At 42.1% G+C, this 15,304-nt stretch overlaps 1 protein-coding gene across 1 annotated transcript in view; it reads left to right on the forward strand.

The window, feature by feature from the left end:
• The window catches only part of LOC143018619 (uncharacterized), a 371,982-nt gene extending 361,735 nt beyond the window's left edge, over window positions 1-10,247 (forward strand). Inside the window, exons 7-9 of the mRNA XM_076174141.1 lie at window positions 2,694-2,879; window positions 3,601-3,836; window positions 4,583-10,247. Coding sequence (XP_076030256.1) covers window positions 2,694-2,879; window positions 3,601-3,836; window positions 4,583-5,736 — 1,576 coding nt within the window. The 3' untranslated portion in view covers window positions 5,737-10,247. The remainder of the gene's footprint in view (window positions 1-2,693; window positions 2,880-3,600; window positions 3,837-4,582) is intronic.
• The last annotated feature ends 5,057 nt before the right edge of the window (window positions 10,248-15,304 follow it).

Raw genomic sequence — 15,304 nt, forward strand, 5'->3', positions numbered from 1 at the left:
GAGGGAAATAGCTGTCGATCACGAGTCCAACACGCGATCCAAAGACCAAGGTGAATACACACACACACACACACACACACACACACACACACACACACACGACGGCGCAGTGGTAGCGTTCGCAACCGCTACTACAGCGGTCCGAGTTCGAATCCCGCAAAGGGCTCAAATAATATCAGTATCGCTGCGCTGCGAGTCGTTACTCCAACTTTCGTGGGCGGGGAGTTGTGTGTGTGCGTGTAGAGTCACAGCATTACCCATAGATCGGTTACATATGAGCTCTGAGCTCCTATCCGGGAGAGTAATGGCTGTCGATCACGAGTCCAACACGTGATCCAAGACCATGGTGAATCTCACACACACACACACACGCACACACACACACACACACACACACACACATATATATATATATATATATATATATATATATATATATATATATTCATATACACACACACATATATATACACACATACACACCAGACGATTTCAGCCAGTATAGGGGGATGGGGGAGTTGACGTTTTGTCCCACGCTCTCTCCCACCCCCACCCCCTTAAACACGAAAAGACCCCCCCCCACACTCCACCTAACAAAAAATAAAAAAGATCAGGTCGTCTTCGTAGGGCAGGGGTCCATAGGACACGAGTGACGTTCTGTATGCATCGGTTTGGACCCCTTGGGAGAGATGAGCCATCCCCACCCACCCCCCTCACCCCCTCCTCCCCGGGCGAATCCCCCCCCCCCGAGCTTCTTCCTTGGTCGTACCTTGAGTGAATATTGTACTCTGAGTATGTATAACAGATGTCCACGTGTATTTCACGCCATTGTACACATTGGCGATTCAGAACCACAGTCCTATAAAGGACAAGTACCATTGTATTTGTATCTGTGTCACTTGTGGGCTTATGGTATATGAAATGTTCTGGATATTATCGAAAAGGTTTGAAATGGCACCATACACGTTATATTATAAGTTTCGTAGTGACGCTTTTTCGTTTGTTCATTTTCTCAAAGTTTTGTTCTTAGTGTCACAAAATTTTATGTTTTGATGTTCATTGTGCGGGTATAACATGTCTTTAGTTAAAAAAAAAACACGAAATCGCAATAATACAGTTATTCTGTTTTATAGCATGATTGTTATCATCATCCTGTTTTTCGTCACCATCTTTATCATCATTAATATATAGTAATCCTTAATATCATTAACATCATTATATCGTCGTCATTGTTATCTTCATCATCATCGGTACTATCATGATAATCCTTAATATCATTACCATCATCATTTGCATGATCATAATCCCTAAAACCATCACTGTCATCATATCACTATTTCTGCTCTTCGTTTGTGTAAAAACGACTTCGGTTACGATCTTTTATTTTTCAAATTTACAAATATCAAATTATTCTTGCGCTATACAGTGAAAAGCTGAATGACGAACTGGATAAATTAAACAAATGTTAGACACATTGCTGAGATGTTCTTACGGAAGTCTAGAACATTGTAACCATAGTCGTTTCTACTCAAAGTAGCAAAATCAAGTAGCATGCTAACCTAGTGTGTCGCCACCTTAATACAATCCCAACAGTGTTAACGCAGAATCGGCCTAACGACAACAGAAAACTCAATACACCGTGGATGCAAACGCTACACAGAAGACATTGAACACAATAAACTCCACTATCCTATAGTCCAGACAGCTTTACTGAGCAATTTTTTGGCCGAACTTGTGGCCGTGGACGTTACCTAGAGGCCGCGGGTACCCTGTATGGAGAGACACGTCGGGGAATGGCCCCGCTTTCATCCCCTTGGACGTCTTCCTTCTCATCTTTAATTATTCTTCCGCATCTCCAACACAATCATCGCCGAATATCGATTATGAGCATCAATAAAAATATTTCTTTTCCTGTTCACAAACTGATGAATGAGGAGCCATTTCTAACATACAGAAAATAAAATAAAATCTCCCAAATTTCAGGAGGAAAAGCTGAGTTGTGTACTCGAGAATAATTTGAAATTCACTTTTTTCGTTGAAATTCGAATGATGAGGGAACACCAGACTCTGATTACCCACGGTGATGCATCAGAATTTCAAAATCAAAAACAAATTAATAAAAAAAAAAGAAACAATACACACGTGGACATATCTAAGACTCAGTGCTTATATTTCAAACATTTATTGTGATTGATTGAATGATATTGATAGCCCAAAGGCATTGTTGTCACATTTGTAATCAATATTCTAATGATTATATTTACTGTAGTTACAGCCAAAGCTATCATAGAAAATGGTTTCAGGTCTTGCAAAACAAAGAAAATAAACGTTTTGGGAAAACTACAGCAACAGCTATTCAGGTACCCTATGTTTTTATGATGAAATCTCCATGTTGTAATACATTCAGTGGGAACTTTTGTCTATGTGTGTGTATCTGTATATGACGATATATATACATGTATTCAACATAACAGTGACGTATATCCTACCAGGAAAAAATGGTTGACGAATTAAAAGCGAGATATGTTGACAATTAAGAATGATTTCAAATCATAACCAACGAATGAATAAATAAATGAATAAGTAAACTGAACATTGCTTGATGTGCACTTGTCGTATTTTTTCATCATGACCTCTGCTTCCCAGCTACTGCGCCATTTTCACCGTTCTTGTTTCCGTGTGTTTTGTTTCAGGAGTGATACGGTTGTTCTTCCTTCGTCGCCTTCACCACGACGAAGGTCCTCTGGCGCCGTCAGCGTCGCTTCAGGACGTCGAGATTCTCTAGACGCCCGAAGTGCAGCGGCCGCAGGGTCCCTGCGCCAGCGATCACAGTCTCCAGCAGCATCAAGAGATCCATTCTCAAGAATTGGTTCTGGCAGGTAGGAACTCCCCCTTTTTTTCAACGTAAGCGTAGTTTTACAATTTACTGTACTATGCCCTACTGTGTCTTGCTACATTGCTTCTGACACAGGGCAGTGAGCGAGATGCAGGGATGACCCGTCATCCTCAAGGAGCTAAAATGAGAAGGGGAAAGGGGTGGTGGTGGATGGGAATGGAATGGGTGGGAGTAGGTACGTGCCTTTTGACTTGGCTACCTCCCTTATAAGGGGGAAAAAGGCCCCTCATATATATAGAAGTGTAGTTGACGAGTTCCCTTCAGCTGAAAAGAATCGCCTGCCTGAACTTGAGAATCCAGGTGCCGTGGCTGAATAAATTCGCCGACTGACAACCAAAACAAATACATTATTTTTCAATAGCTTTGAAGAGGTTAATCGTGTTGAGTTTGCCAGTCAAACCAGGGAGTTCCCTCTCCCTCAGTTGAATAAAATCGCCTGACGGCAGATATAACAAAAAAAACACTGGACATGTAAGGTATTCAAAAGGTTAGGACTGAACTAAAGTGTGATAATCTATTCAGATAATTACATTAATGAGTAAGTAAATTGATTAATGAATTTATTAGTTGATTAATAGATAAATACACAAATAAAATTAAGAAATAAATTCCAAATAATTGAAGTCTTTTTCATAGTCACGATCAACCACAAGTTATATTTCGTAGGTAGGCTTCGTCATTCACGACTCTGTTTTCTTTCGTAGGTATGGCCAGTCACGCCTCCTGCAGGGTAACCATGCTGGGGGAGGACCTGACGAGACTTTACCCACGTCCTACTCGCCTGACCACATGGCCTCGTGTGACTCGTCCTCGGAAGTCAGCGACGAAGGTTACAAGAGTCAAGGAGCACCTCGTATGGCTCTTCGAACTCCGCGTCGGGGAGGCGCCCCCGTAGCCGTGGGCAAGACTTCGGTCAATGGGTTGCAGGTTCCTGAAAATGGTAAGTCACTCTTTCTTTCTGTCTATCTATGTATGTATCTATCTATATATCTCTATATATCTGTCTTATCTCTATATCTCTCTATATCCATCTCTATCTGTTTATTTCCATTTCTATCTCTGTCTCTCTATATATCTACTCGTACTTCTGTCTATCTTATCTCCGTCTCTCTTTCTCTCTCTCTCTCTGTCTCTCTCTCTCTCTCTCTCTCTCTCTCTCTCTCTCTCTCTCTCTCTCTCTCTCTCTCTCTCTCTCTCTCTCTCTCTCTCTCTCTCTCTCCCCCAAGAACAGTAAAATGGAAGGAAATGGAAGTGTCCTACATTCCTTCCTGTAGTTATAACCAAAGCTATCATATAAAATGGTTTCAGGTCTCGCAAAACAAAGAAAATAAACGTTTTGGGAAAACTACAGCAACCGCTACTCAGGTACCCTATGTTTTTATGATGACATCTCCATGTTGTAATACATTCAGTGGGAACTTTTGTCTATGTGTGTGTGTATCTGTATATGACGATATATATACATGTGTTCAACTTAACAGTGACGTATATCCTACCAGGAAAAAATGGTTGACGAGTTAAAAGCGAGATATGTTGACAATTAAGAATGATTTCAAATCATAACTAACGAATGTCCTACATTCCTTCCTTCCAGACAGCAACACAAAATATGACTGACTGTTTGATTGAATAGATGATTGGTTGTCAAATATGTACATCACACTCAATCCTCTTATTTGTTTTCAGAACGACCTGAGTCCTCTCTGACGCAGATGTCCTCAGAAGGTTCTTCCATGTCAACGGAGGACGTGACGCCCACACCCCCGAGGTCCCCGACAAGCCCAACGACGACGGACCCCCTCAAGGACTCGACAGCAGCCTGGAACAACACGAAGGACGGAGGACGACCTTCCAAATCCAGAATCCCGTTCTTGGACAACTCCTTCGGACGCATGCTTGGGCTGAAGAAATCGAAGAAGACTTCGGAGGATCTGACCCCTTCGGCTTCCCCGAAGGTCAAGTCGAGTTCAAGCAGCAGTGCAAAGCCCCCATGGAATGCCGGCCCCGGTCAACGCCGGGATGACAGTTCCTCCATGGCCGTACGGTCTCCCCGGCGAAGCAGCATCGGCGGAGAGACTGGTCGTAGTATCAGCCGCAGCAGGAGCGCCACGAGTGAAGGAGGATTGTTCACCCTCGGCAGGGACTCTGAGTCCCGCCACGTCATCCGGGGGTCGCCCACAAGGCGCGGTTCCACGCAAATGTCCGGGGGTGCTTCCGGAGTGAACAACTACGGCAAGAACACATGGAGCGGACGAGGCACCAAAGAGCGTCCTTCCCTCACCAGTGACACTTTCAAGTCGCCGGCTCATCCGCCAGCCCCGAGGGGCGGCGTGAGGTCCGCCTCGGCCTCGCCGGCCACCGCCCGGCGCCGGTTCCCGGCCTCAGCGCCGGCCACGCCAGCGAACCGGTCGCCCAAACGAACGATCAATTCGACTGCCCATGCCTCACCGGTCATCAACCAGCTCGCAGACCCAGCCCTCGACTCAGATGAGAAGATCCTGGCGCGCCTTGAAGATATCCTCAACGCGTACAGGGCGCGCGTGGCCGACAACCTCGCCGCTGAGGGCAAGAGCCTCCCACCAGACTTGGCCCAGCAAGCCTACACCTGCTCTTGGGTTTCGGCACACGCGAACTCCTCCCCATCAGCGCCTTCGACAGCCACCACGGCCTCCACGCCCTTGAACGGCACGACGGAGGCCTTCCCAACCTACGGCTCGCCCAAGTCTTCGCCCCTGGCCTCCCGCCAGGTACGACCACGCAAGGACGGGCTCGGGTCCCGCATCCCGGTGCCGACGTTCTTCAGTCCCCCAGCAACGACAGCCCGGGAAACCCCGATCTAGACTCCACACCTGCAGCTTATATTGCACGCCTCTCTAGAAAACCGCATCGCTCGCTACCTAGAAAGCGCCGCGCCTAGACAAGCTCGCACACCCGTTCTAGGAAGCCTGTCGCACGCCTCGGAGGCGGGAGCCGCCCCCCCGGAGGGCCTTCCGGTACACGCGCAGTAACGTAGTCGTAGCGCGTCAGACCGAATGCCACCGCCGCCACCCACAAGGTCTTCTTCAGGTAGGTCTTCGACCTCTGAGAAGACTCACAAGACCCGTTCCTGCAGGTCTCACGAGCTTGCGTCGTTGTCTTTCCTTGCCCTCGCCTCGCCGGCTGAAGAGGTCGTCCTCGAGATCCCGACGAAGGCGTCCTCCTCCTCCTACTCCCTCTCCTCCTCTTCCTCCTCCTCCTTCAGGAGACGTGGATGACCTCCATCGTTCTTCTTCATCGACAAAGTCCAGAAACTATAGGAAATGCGGCAAAACTGGAGTCCTGTATAACAACAGTAATAACACGAAATATACTGTAGCAGAAAGCCTTTAACTTGCTCCTCTCCAAGCAAAAGATGACCTGCCGAAGATGAGGTAGCAGTAAGTCAGAGATCACAGAAAGAAGGAGAAGAAGAAGAAGAGGAAAAAGAAGAAGAAGAAAAAAGGCAAAGTCGAAGACCAGGGACTCTTGAGAAAGAGGCGATTAAAAACAAGAAAGAATAACTCTTCATTGCATATCGACAAAGGCGGGTCTAAATAAGTAAAAAAAAAAATCCGAATTCAGATGAAACTATTTTGCAAAATGTCATGTGCGAATCTACGAGAGTAAAGTAAAAAAAATATATACCAGACAATTTCTTGAAGTATCAGTCGCATTATATGTAGCTTTAAGGTTCTCTGACGTCATCGTCTGGGATGAAACTTTAATGCATTTGCTAAAAAAAAAACAGATCATGAAAAGGTGAACTGTTTTTTGTAAAAGAGCTAGTTTTTCCACCCACAGTGGGTGACGTGTTAAGATAACGTGATGTGGTGCTTAAGATGTGATATTGGGTGATGATAAAATGTTACAGAGTCACGAAGGGGACTTATGACGTCATATTGAAAGGGGACTAAAATGACGTCATGTCGGAGGAATATTGGTGTGAGGAACTCTGTTGCTGCACTTGAAATATATCTGATGACGTTTTAGCGAGAATGTGATGTGAACAACTCACCTATGTTGTGGTGATTGTTATTGTGATGAGATAGACGGAATGGGACGATAATGATGACGAACCATTTCTTTAATGAATGTGATAGTGATGATGTTGGAACAGTGACACAAATGTTAATTCTTGTGATGATGGTGATGATGATGATGACAAAGCCAAGTGCCTGAGGTAACGCGTTGCCGCTAAACTAATTAAGAATAAAAAAAAATAAACAAATAAAATAGAGGGAAGCGTGATTGGTCAGTTGTTGGGACATGTCATCAATGACGTCATATCGCTTTAACGGAAATACCGACGTTTCAGCCAATCACAGGACAGGATCAGTCAGCCGACCTGCCAGATGATCGACTAATCGCTTTGGTCAGATTGATTGTTGATGCACGTCTGATAACGCAACTGACTGAAGGATTGGCTACCAATCAAGACTGACGTTGATTTAATGAATAGCTTGACCGCTTGAACGATTAGTCAATATAATAAACTGATCCTGGACACACACAAGGCTCACCCAATCAGTGATTGGGCCATTTGACTGACCAGGTGGAAGCTACATGTACTAATCACTAGATGACGAATTGCTCATTGTGTTGAGGGGTGTGTATACTTTAGATGGATTGATTGGTTGCTTCAGCAAGCATTTTAATGACTCATTAATCTCTGCATTGATAGATTGTATTATTCAGTTGACCAATCAGTGATCCGCTAATCCCTCATCAGAGCGACGTGACACTTCCCAATAAGAAGAGGATACAGTCGAAATTTGTACGAAAAAGGAAAGAATTGCTGATCAATTTTTGCAATAACTATATTGGTATTAGTTATTCTGATTATTATCATTATTATCATTATTATTATTATTATGATTAATTATCAATTAGTCTTGACCTCTTGCTACCCATCATGGTGCTCTTAATCCCATGTGATAATTGAGTTCTTGTATATATATTATATATATAAATATATTATTATAACATGTTACATTCCATTTATTAATATTATATTATAATTGTTTAATAATATAACCATTGGTTGTGTCATAACGAAGAAACTAGTCTGCATTCTGGTTGGTCTAAAGTTAACTTTGAAAGCCTACCGTTGGTCAAGAGGTACAAGGGGCGTGGCTTGAACGAAGCGTACAGCGCTGACCAGAGTTTTGATTGGTCAGGAGCTAACGGTCAAAATTTTGAACTGTCGGAACCTAACGATCAAAGATTTCAATTGGTCGGGAGCTAGTAATTAAAATTTTGATTAGCCAAGTCATCTATTGGACTACGAGCAAGAAAAATATCCACTAAATTTCCTTTTTTCAGCAAAAGGTGACCCACCTCCCTTCCTCCCCCATTATTGAAAAAATCACCTCATGACACCTAGAAAATGGCAAACTGACATTATCTAGTAATAAAATTAAATTGAGGTTGTATCGACCCATTGCTAGACAAAGAGCATTCAAGCTGCTGAATGATATCACCTGGCGACAGCCAGAAACAAATCATTAATGTATAATAACCCAGCAGAATGTTTGAAATTATCTGACAACTGCAACACAATTCGAGGTCACCTCTAGATAGTATCTGATTTTTTTTTTATAGCAAAGAAACATTACCGAACAACACAGAGAGCTAAAAAGTAAATAAAATTAATTCACATCTCCTTCGAGGTCTTGAAGAGATCTTTCAAGCCTTATCGAGCTCAAAAGGGCCCTCATGAGTTAGATTGGGTTCTTCTGAAGCAGTGAGATCCCAGGAAAAAGAATGATCGAACTCAATCTCACGAGCTCCATCTAGCTCTTCGAAAGACTCTATGAACCATCAGGTTCTTTCGTGGAGACCTTGTGAGCCCTAGATGATGTTCTTTGAGAAGATCCTCAGAACTTCTACCGAATACGCACCTCCTGAGCGCCTCAACGAAGTCCCCTCACCCAAGGACTTTCACCTCCTACAGCGAGTTCCTCCGAAGACTGAACGAAAAATAGTGTATATTACCGATCCAGTGTGCTGATGGCATAATCGGAAGCGTGCTGGTCTCACAATCGCTTCGTTGTGGGTTCGAATCCCGCACTTCTCTCCGATTCCCACCAGTGACTGTTGGTTACCTGCCCCTACAATCCTTAAAGCGCACAGGGCAAAGGTGACGGCTTCAGCCGCATCTACTCAGCGTCTTATGGCGTAGACTCCTTACCTTCAGGTACTTCTTTGCGAGCCTGTGTCCAGAGTCCCAGACTTGACGAGGCACCTCAGTGATAACCTCTTCCAGAAGTCCAAGACTTAAGTTCTTCCACGAGGTCCCATAGGCTCTCCCTGACTTTTATCGAAGGCCCTTCGACAGCTAAGAATCAAAAATACCCTTTCAACCCAGTGACGTACTTCGTAAGGGTCAGAAGTCTAAGATGTGTGTCTCCGTGTTGTGGGTGTTTGTTTCATATGGTGTTCGAGGGTGACTTACAAGGATCATTTCGAAACTCTCTCTCTTTATCTATCTCTCTCTCTAATTCTTTCTCTCTCTCTCTCTCTCTCTGGTCGAGAGGGCCACTCAAACCCATTGGCACCCTATCAACGAATTCTTTCAGGGGACCCTCAGAGATGAGCCTGGATCGTGACAACAGTCCGAGCGTGTAATCGTCTTCGGCGTGTATATTATGACAATACACCCTACTCGATTTAAAAAAAAAGTTTTATACGTTAAATTAGTGGATGCAATGGGATATTACAGGCACATTATCATAATCTGACACTCTTTAATTGCACACACACACACACACACACATTCACACGTTTCCTCTCTGTCTCTCCACATTGACCTGGGAGCTTCGTATATTTGTCTTAGAGCAACGGAGCAGACATCTGTGACTGCCCCCCCCCCTCCTCGCCCCCGACGGTGCAGTCGTGGAAAAGTGTTTGTAGTGCAGTTGTATGCATGTGCATACGCGTACTGGAACACATACATACAGATGCACAAATACGTATAATACACGCAGACATGTGCTATATATGTATGTATATTTGTATGTGTGTATGCCTGCCACCCCCGCTACTCAATTGCCATGACAAATATTAAAATGAAAAGTTCAGGACGGGTGGGTCATTTGAATATGTACTTCGTTTGGTCCCACGCGACTGTCCGGCTCGGCGTGGGACCTTGCCAACAACCATACGAGGAACCCCACGCCAGCACACCAACCTTTTGCATGGCCGTTTCACTAGTTTAAGATGAGTTTGTTTTTCATTTATCTTCTTATTTGCTAACACAGAACGCAATCTATTGTGTCAACTTGTTCGGTTGTGTTGATCAAAAATGGATCTAATAAATAAAGATGAAAAGGATTCCAGGGTTTTATTCCGATCCTTCGGACGTGAGAAGTTAAGAACATAAGAATGAAGGAGACTGCAAGAGACCATGAGGCCTACACTAGGCAGTTCCATGCCCATTACCACCTGTCATCTCTATCCATACAGTTGTCTAACCGTTTCTTAAAACAACCGATAGTTTCAGCGCTCACTGAATTCGCAGGTGATACCGAAGAAAATTAGTCCCTTTCCTTAACTATATTTGGTACAGTCTCCACATGTCGTAGATCCTCCGGGATCTACTGTCACCTGTTAACTGCCTCTTCTGGGTCCGATCTCGGTTTATAAACCATCTAATCACTGATGTCAGCTTCCGGTGAGGAGAATTAACAGTCACATAATTTCAGATGTTTGTTGCAAATGGAAGGGTTAAATATTTATAATTAGACACATGTGGTTATTTCTTGTGACTTAATTTGTGTTCAGGTTTATTTGGGGATATGGTGTATATTGTGTTTGGAGGTATGTTCATTGGCTACTAGACTATTTCCATTTTCTCAAAGAAGGAAAAATACCAAAGGACTGGGAAAATGCCAACATTGTACCAATATATAAAGGAGGAAACAAGGAAGAACCAACTAATAACAGACCGGTCTTCCTAACAAGCACTGTAGCCAAAATTTGTGAGAAAGTTATCAAGAGTAGATGGGTAAAACACCTGGAAGAAAACAATATAATAAACCCGAGACAATTTGGATTTAGACAGTGAAGATCATGTACCACAAATTTAATCTGTTTTTACTCAAGACTAATAGATATAATACAAGAAAGGGATGGATGGGCTGATTGTGCTTCCCTGGACTTACAAAAAGCCTTTGACAAAGTACCACAAAAAAAAAAAAAAAAAAAAAAATCACCTGAGTGCATGAACTCTCCAGGCGATTCACCTCAATGTACGAACCCTCCAGACGATTCCCCTGAGTGCACGAGCCCCCAGGCGATTCACCTGAGTGCTCTACTCATCCAAATGAATCGCATGAGGACTTCGCTCAGCCAGGTAGTAATACTCACACACACAATTTTTTTTTTTATAAAAAGTAACTGATAACTAATGTTATTAAGCTCAAAAACACATGGCAAGTATTTCACCATTAATTAAACTCTCTCTTCTGTTATTAAGCAAACAAAATTAACTGCATTTATTCTTTGTTTTCGTTCATTCATATGGTTCATCAGAGGGCTCTGCCAATCCAGACAGTCGACCCTGTGACCAGAACCCTCAAAGAAGACTTCAGAAGCTCCAAGAAGACATAGCACTTCAACGGTCCAGAGGAGCAGCTGGTCAGTTAGCTCAAGCTGAGCACATGGTCAAACGTAGCCGTTAAGAACATGTCCCACATAATCCAGGAGATAACGTGACAATTCCCATCCTGTTAGTTGATTGAGGGAAAGGTGATCCACGAAATGTTATCGGTGTGATCTAAGATCGTAACGAAAATGACATGTATAGAATAGCCGTGAGAGAAGGAATACTCAAGGGACGCTACAGTAGAAGCCAGTTTGATATTTGTACCCAAGAACTGTATAGTACTGGTGATGTGAGTACAGACAAGGAAATAGGACTTCGTCAGGCAGTATAATAGTCATCTAGGTTTGGTGGTCAAGGATCTGCCAAGTACAACTGTACTGTAAGCAAGAAACAGTGTCAAACAAGTCGCTGTAAATGTTACAAAGAAGGTTACAAGCACAATAGTCGGTGACACTCTAGTTTGAATTGCAAGAATAAAAACTGATATAGTGTTTAAAATGTCACATTTTTTATTTTGTTTTTTTGACATTCTATTGTTACATAGGTTTTAGAAAATAAATTTTTGCTCAAGAATACTGTTTGTTTTTCTGTCAGTTCATTACTCCATATTAGTCAATATGCCAGTACAATAATGAGCTCTGAGCTTACATTGAAAGGATAACAGCTAGCAGTTGCACACACACACACACACACAATTAAAAAGAGATATGAAGACAGGACACTATGAGCATAGTTCCCCTTCCCGTAAAATACCACAGGATTCATTTCAGTCAATATGCCAAGAAAATCTATCAAAATTTTACTCACTTTGTAAATTGTCAGCGATTTTTAGCTGATTTCTAAATTAACTGGGTGAACCAGGCAATTCAAAAATTGACTGAAAAAATCAGTCTCTTTATAAATTGTCTGGGTTTAGACATTGACTGTAACACATATAAAATGTTCTCCAAGATCCTTACAAATAAACTAACTCAAATTTTATATGGAAACCAACAGAGGGAACAGGCAGGCTTTAGGAGATATTTGACTCTAGATCATTTGCAGGCGATGAACAACTAATCGAGAAAACGACAGAATACAACATACCTCTTTGTTTAGCTTTTGTAGATTACGAGAAGGCCTTTGACTCGGTAGAACAAATAGCAATACTAAACTCGCTACGCAAGCAGGGTACAAACGAACAGATCGTAAAGGTTCTAGAAAAGATTTATGCGAAAGGTACCGCTGTAATTCGACTACATAAAGATATAGAAAATATCAAGATCGAGAAAGTAGTACGAAAAGGCGATACCACATCGCCCAAATTACTGAAAGCTTCCTTGAAATAGATTTTCAGAAGGATAAGTTAAGAAGAGAAAGGTTTGAAGATTAATGGCGAATATTTGAACCACCTAAGATTTGCGGATGACATTATTCTTATTTCAGAAAGCGCAGAAGACTTGCAAGATATGCTGAGTGATCTGAACAAGGAAAATCTCAAAGTAGGTTTAAAAAGAATAAGAGTAAAACCAAAGTAATGTTCAACACGAAAGTTCAAAGTAAAGATATTATAATCGATGGTGAGAGTCTTGAAGAAGTTGAAGAGTATACTTATTTAGGCCAGATGGTGAAACTGACCAAAAATCATGACAATAAGATAAAAAGACTATTACAATTGGTTTGAAAGTGTTTGGTAAATATTATAAAATCCTGAAACGTAAAGTTTACATCAATGCATTCTGCCAGCAATAATCTACGGGGGTGAGACTTGGAAACTGATAAAGGAGATGGAGATAAAGCTAAGGACTGCACAGAGGAGAATGGAGAGATCATTGATGGGAGTAACGCTGAGAGACCTAAAGAGAGCAAGTTGGGTGAGAGAGCAGACTAGAGTGAAAGATATTATGGAGGCGGTAAAAGAGAGGAAGTGGAATTGGGCATGTAAGTTAGTACGAACGACTGATGAGCGATGGAGTAAATGTGTTACTGAGTGGACGCCGCGAGATGGGAAGCGTGGAAGAGGGAGCCTAGACAGGTGGAGAGACGATATTGAGAAGTTTGCAGGAGTGACGTGGCAAAGATTGGCGCGGTCGTGTGAATCATGGAATGCTATGAAAGAGGCCTTTGTTCAGCAGTGGACTCAGGATGGCTGATTTGATTGATTGATTGACTGAATCAGTTAAAGTATACGCTATTCGTGTCAGCTCGTCCCATGTAATGTTTGTGATATGCGACTAGCAACGGTCTAACCTAGTACTTGCCTCTCCACTCATAAATGAGTTTGAGCAAATTAATGCTTCTTTCCAACACAAAAATGCTGACCAGTGTCGTTTGTTCCAAGACTTGGATGTTTTCAACATTTCATTGAGAATTAGAATCTGTAGATATGAATATGTGAGAGTGTATGAGAAGATTGATGATACACACCTCAAACTTATCACAGACATTCTCTTTGGAGCAAAAGTCTATCAGGAACTGTCAGAATCGATACTTTCTAATGAACAGATACTAGATATAAAGCATCGATGCCTATATTTTTTATAACAGCAGTAGATGAAAATCCATGATGCCATGATGCCAGAGAAATTATTTTTTCATACTTTACAAGTATTTCACCCTTATGTTCTTTGCTTCATGAATAGATGTGTTCAGTTTCACAAGTTGAACCTGACAATTTTTCACAGGCGATGAAAATCTTGATGACTTGGGGAAAAAAACAATAGGCCTACATATATATTAGGATGTATGACTGGACAAATACAGGGATTGACCTTAATTATCAGATAAAATTTTATACAATATTTATAACTTTAAAAATGCTGCAGGTGTGTGTCGTTTCAGAAACTTGGCAAAATTAGTTTTAAATAAGTTGTGTCTGCCCATATCAAAAGCATTTGTTGAGAGAATGTTTAGTCAGACTGCTTTAACTAAGGCAAAAGTAAGAAATAGGATGGAGCACAAGCTCAGAGCATTTTGATGATTAGGTCACACTGATGTTAAATAATTCCTGATGCAAGGATTAGTATCACAAGAGATGCTAAAGAAAATCAGTTCACGTATGTATGAGCATTAATAAACTAAAGAAGAAGGTACTGTTAATACAGAACCTGATTATGTGAAAATGATAGCTGAAATCTTTCAGGAATACTGAATAAATGTATGATACACAAATGACCTGAATTCCATGTTTGTATTTGCTTTTATTCAACTGTTTGTGTGTGTGTGTGTGTGTGTGTGTGTTCTCAATATTTCTTAGCCCAAGAACAGGACCCTCACATGGGGGACATTTAGGGGGGGCGGTAATTCTTGTCTGGACATGTCGCCCACATGGCTGACAAAATAATTATAATAAAAAATGGTCAAAGGAGCCCTGAATATTTTACCGTAATGTACGAATTTTGCATTAGAATCAACAGAATATGAAATATTTTTCCCTTGCCCTTTCTGCAATAGGAACATTAAATAGAAATTTTAAAATCCGTTTAATTATTTCGCAAGCCAATAGCTAAAGCAGGATGTAAAGGATGGTGAAGATTGGAAGTGGTGATGGGGGAGGGGAGCGGGGGCGTCATTCAGAACTTTGCCTCGGGGCGGCACTTGGACATGTAAGGTCTCTGCCCAAGAAGCAACTGCTTTCAATAACGAATTTGAAATGTTGGGCATTTTTAAAATATGTATTTTCCTTTAATATATTCCTTTATTAAATGCCATAAAACCTGACATTTTCCGAAAATATTTTGCCAATAATAATGAGAAGAGATGCCAGTAAATATTGCGGGACCTGGCAACCTTGCTTCTCGGGTTGA

The sequence above is a fragment of the Oratosquilla oratoria genome, chromosome 35, assembly GCF_046742065.1.
Source record: "Oratosquilla oratoria isolate Oo_2021 chromosome 35, ASM4674206v1, whole genome shotgun sequence".
Classification (NCBI taxonomy): domain Eukaryota; kingdom Metazoa; phylum Arthropoda; class Malacostraca; order Stomatopoda; family Squillidae; genus Oratosquilla; species Oratosquilla oratoria.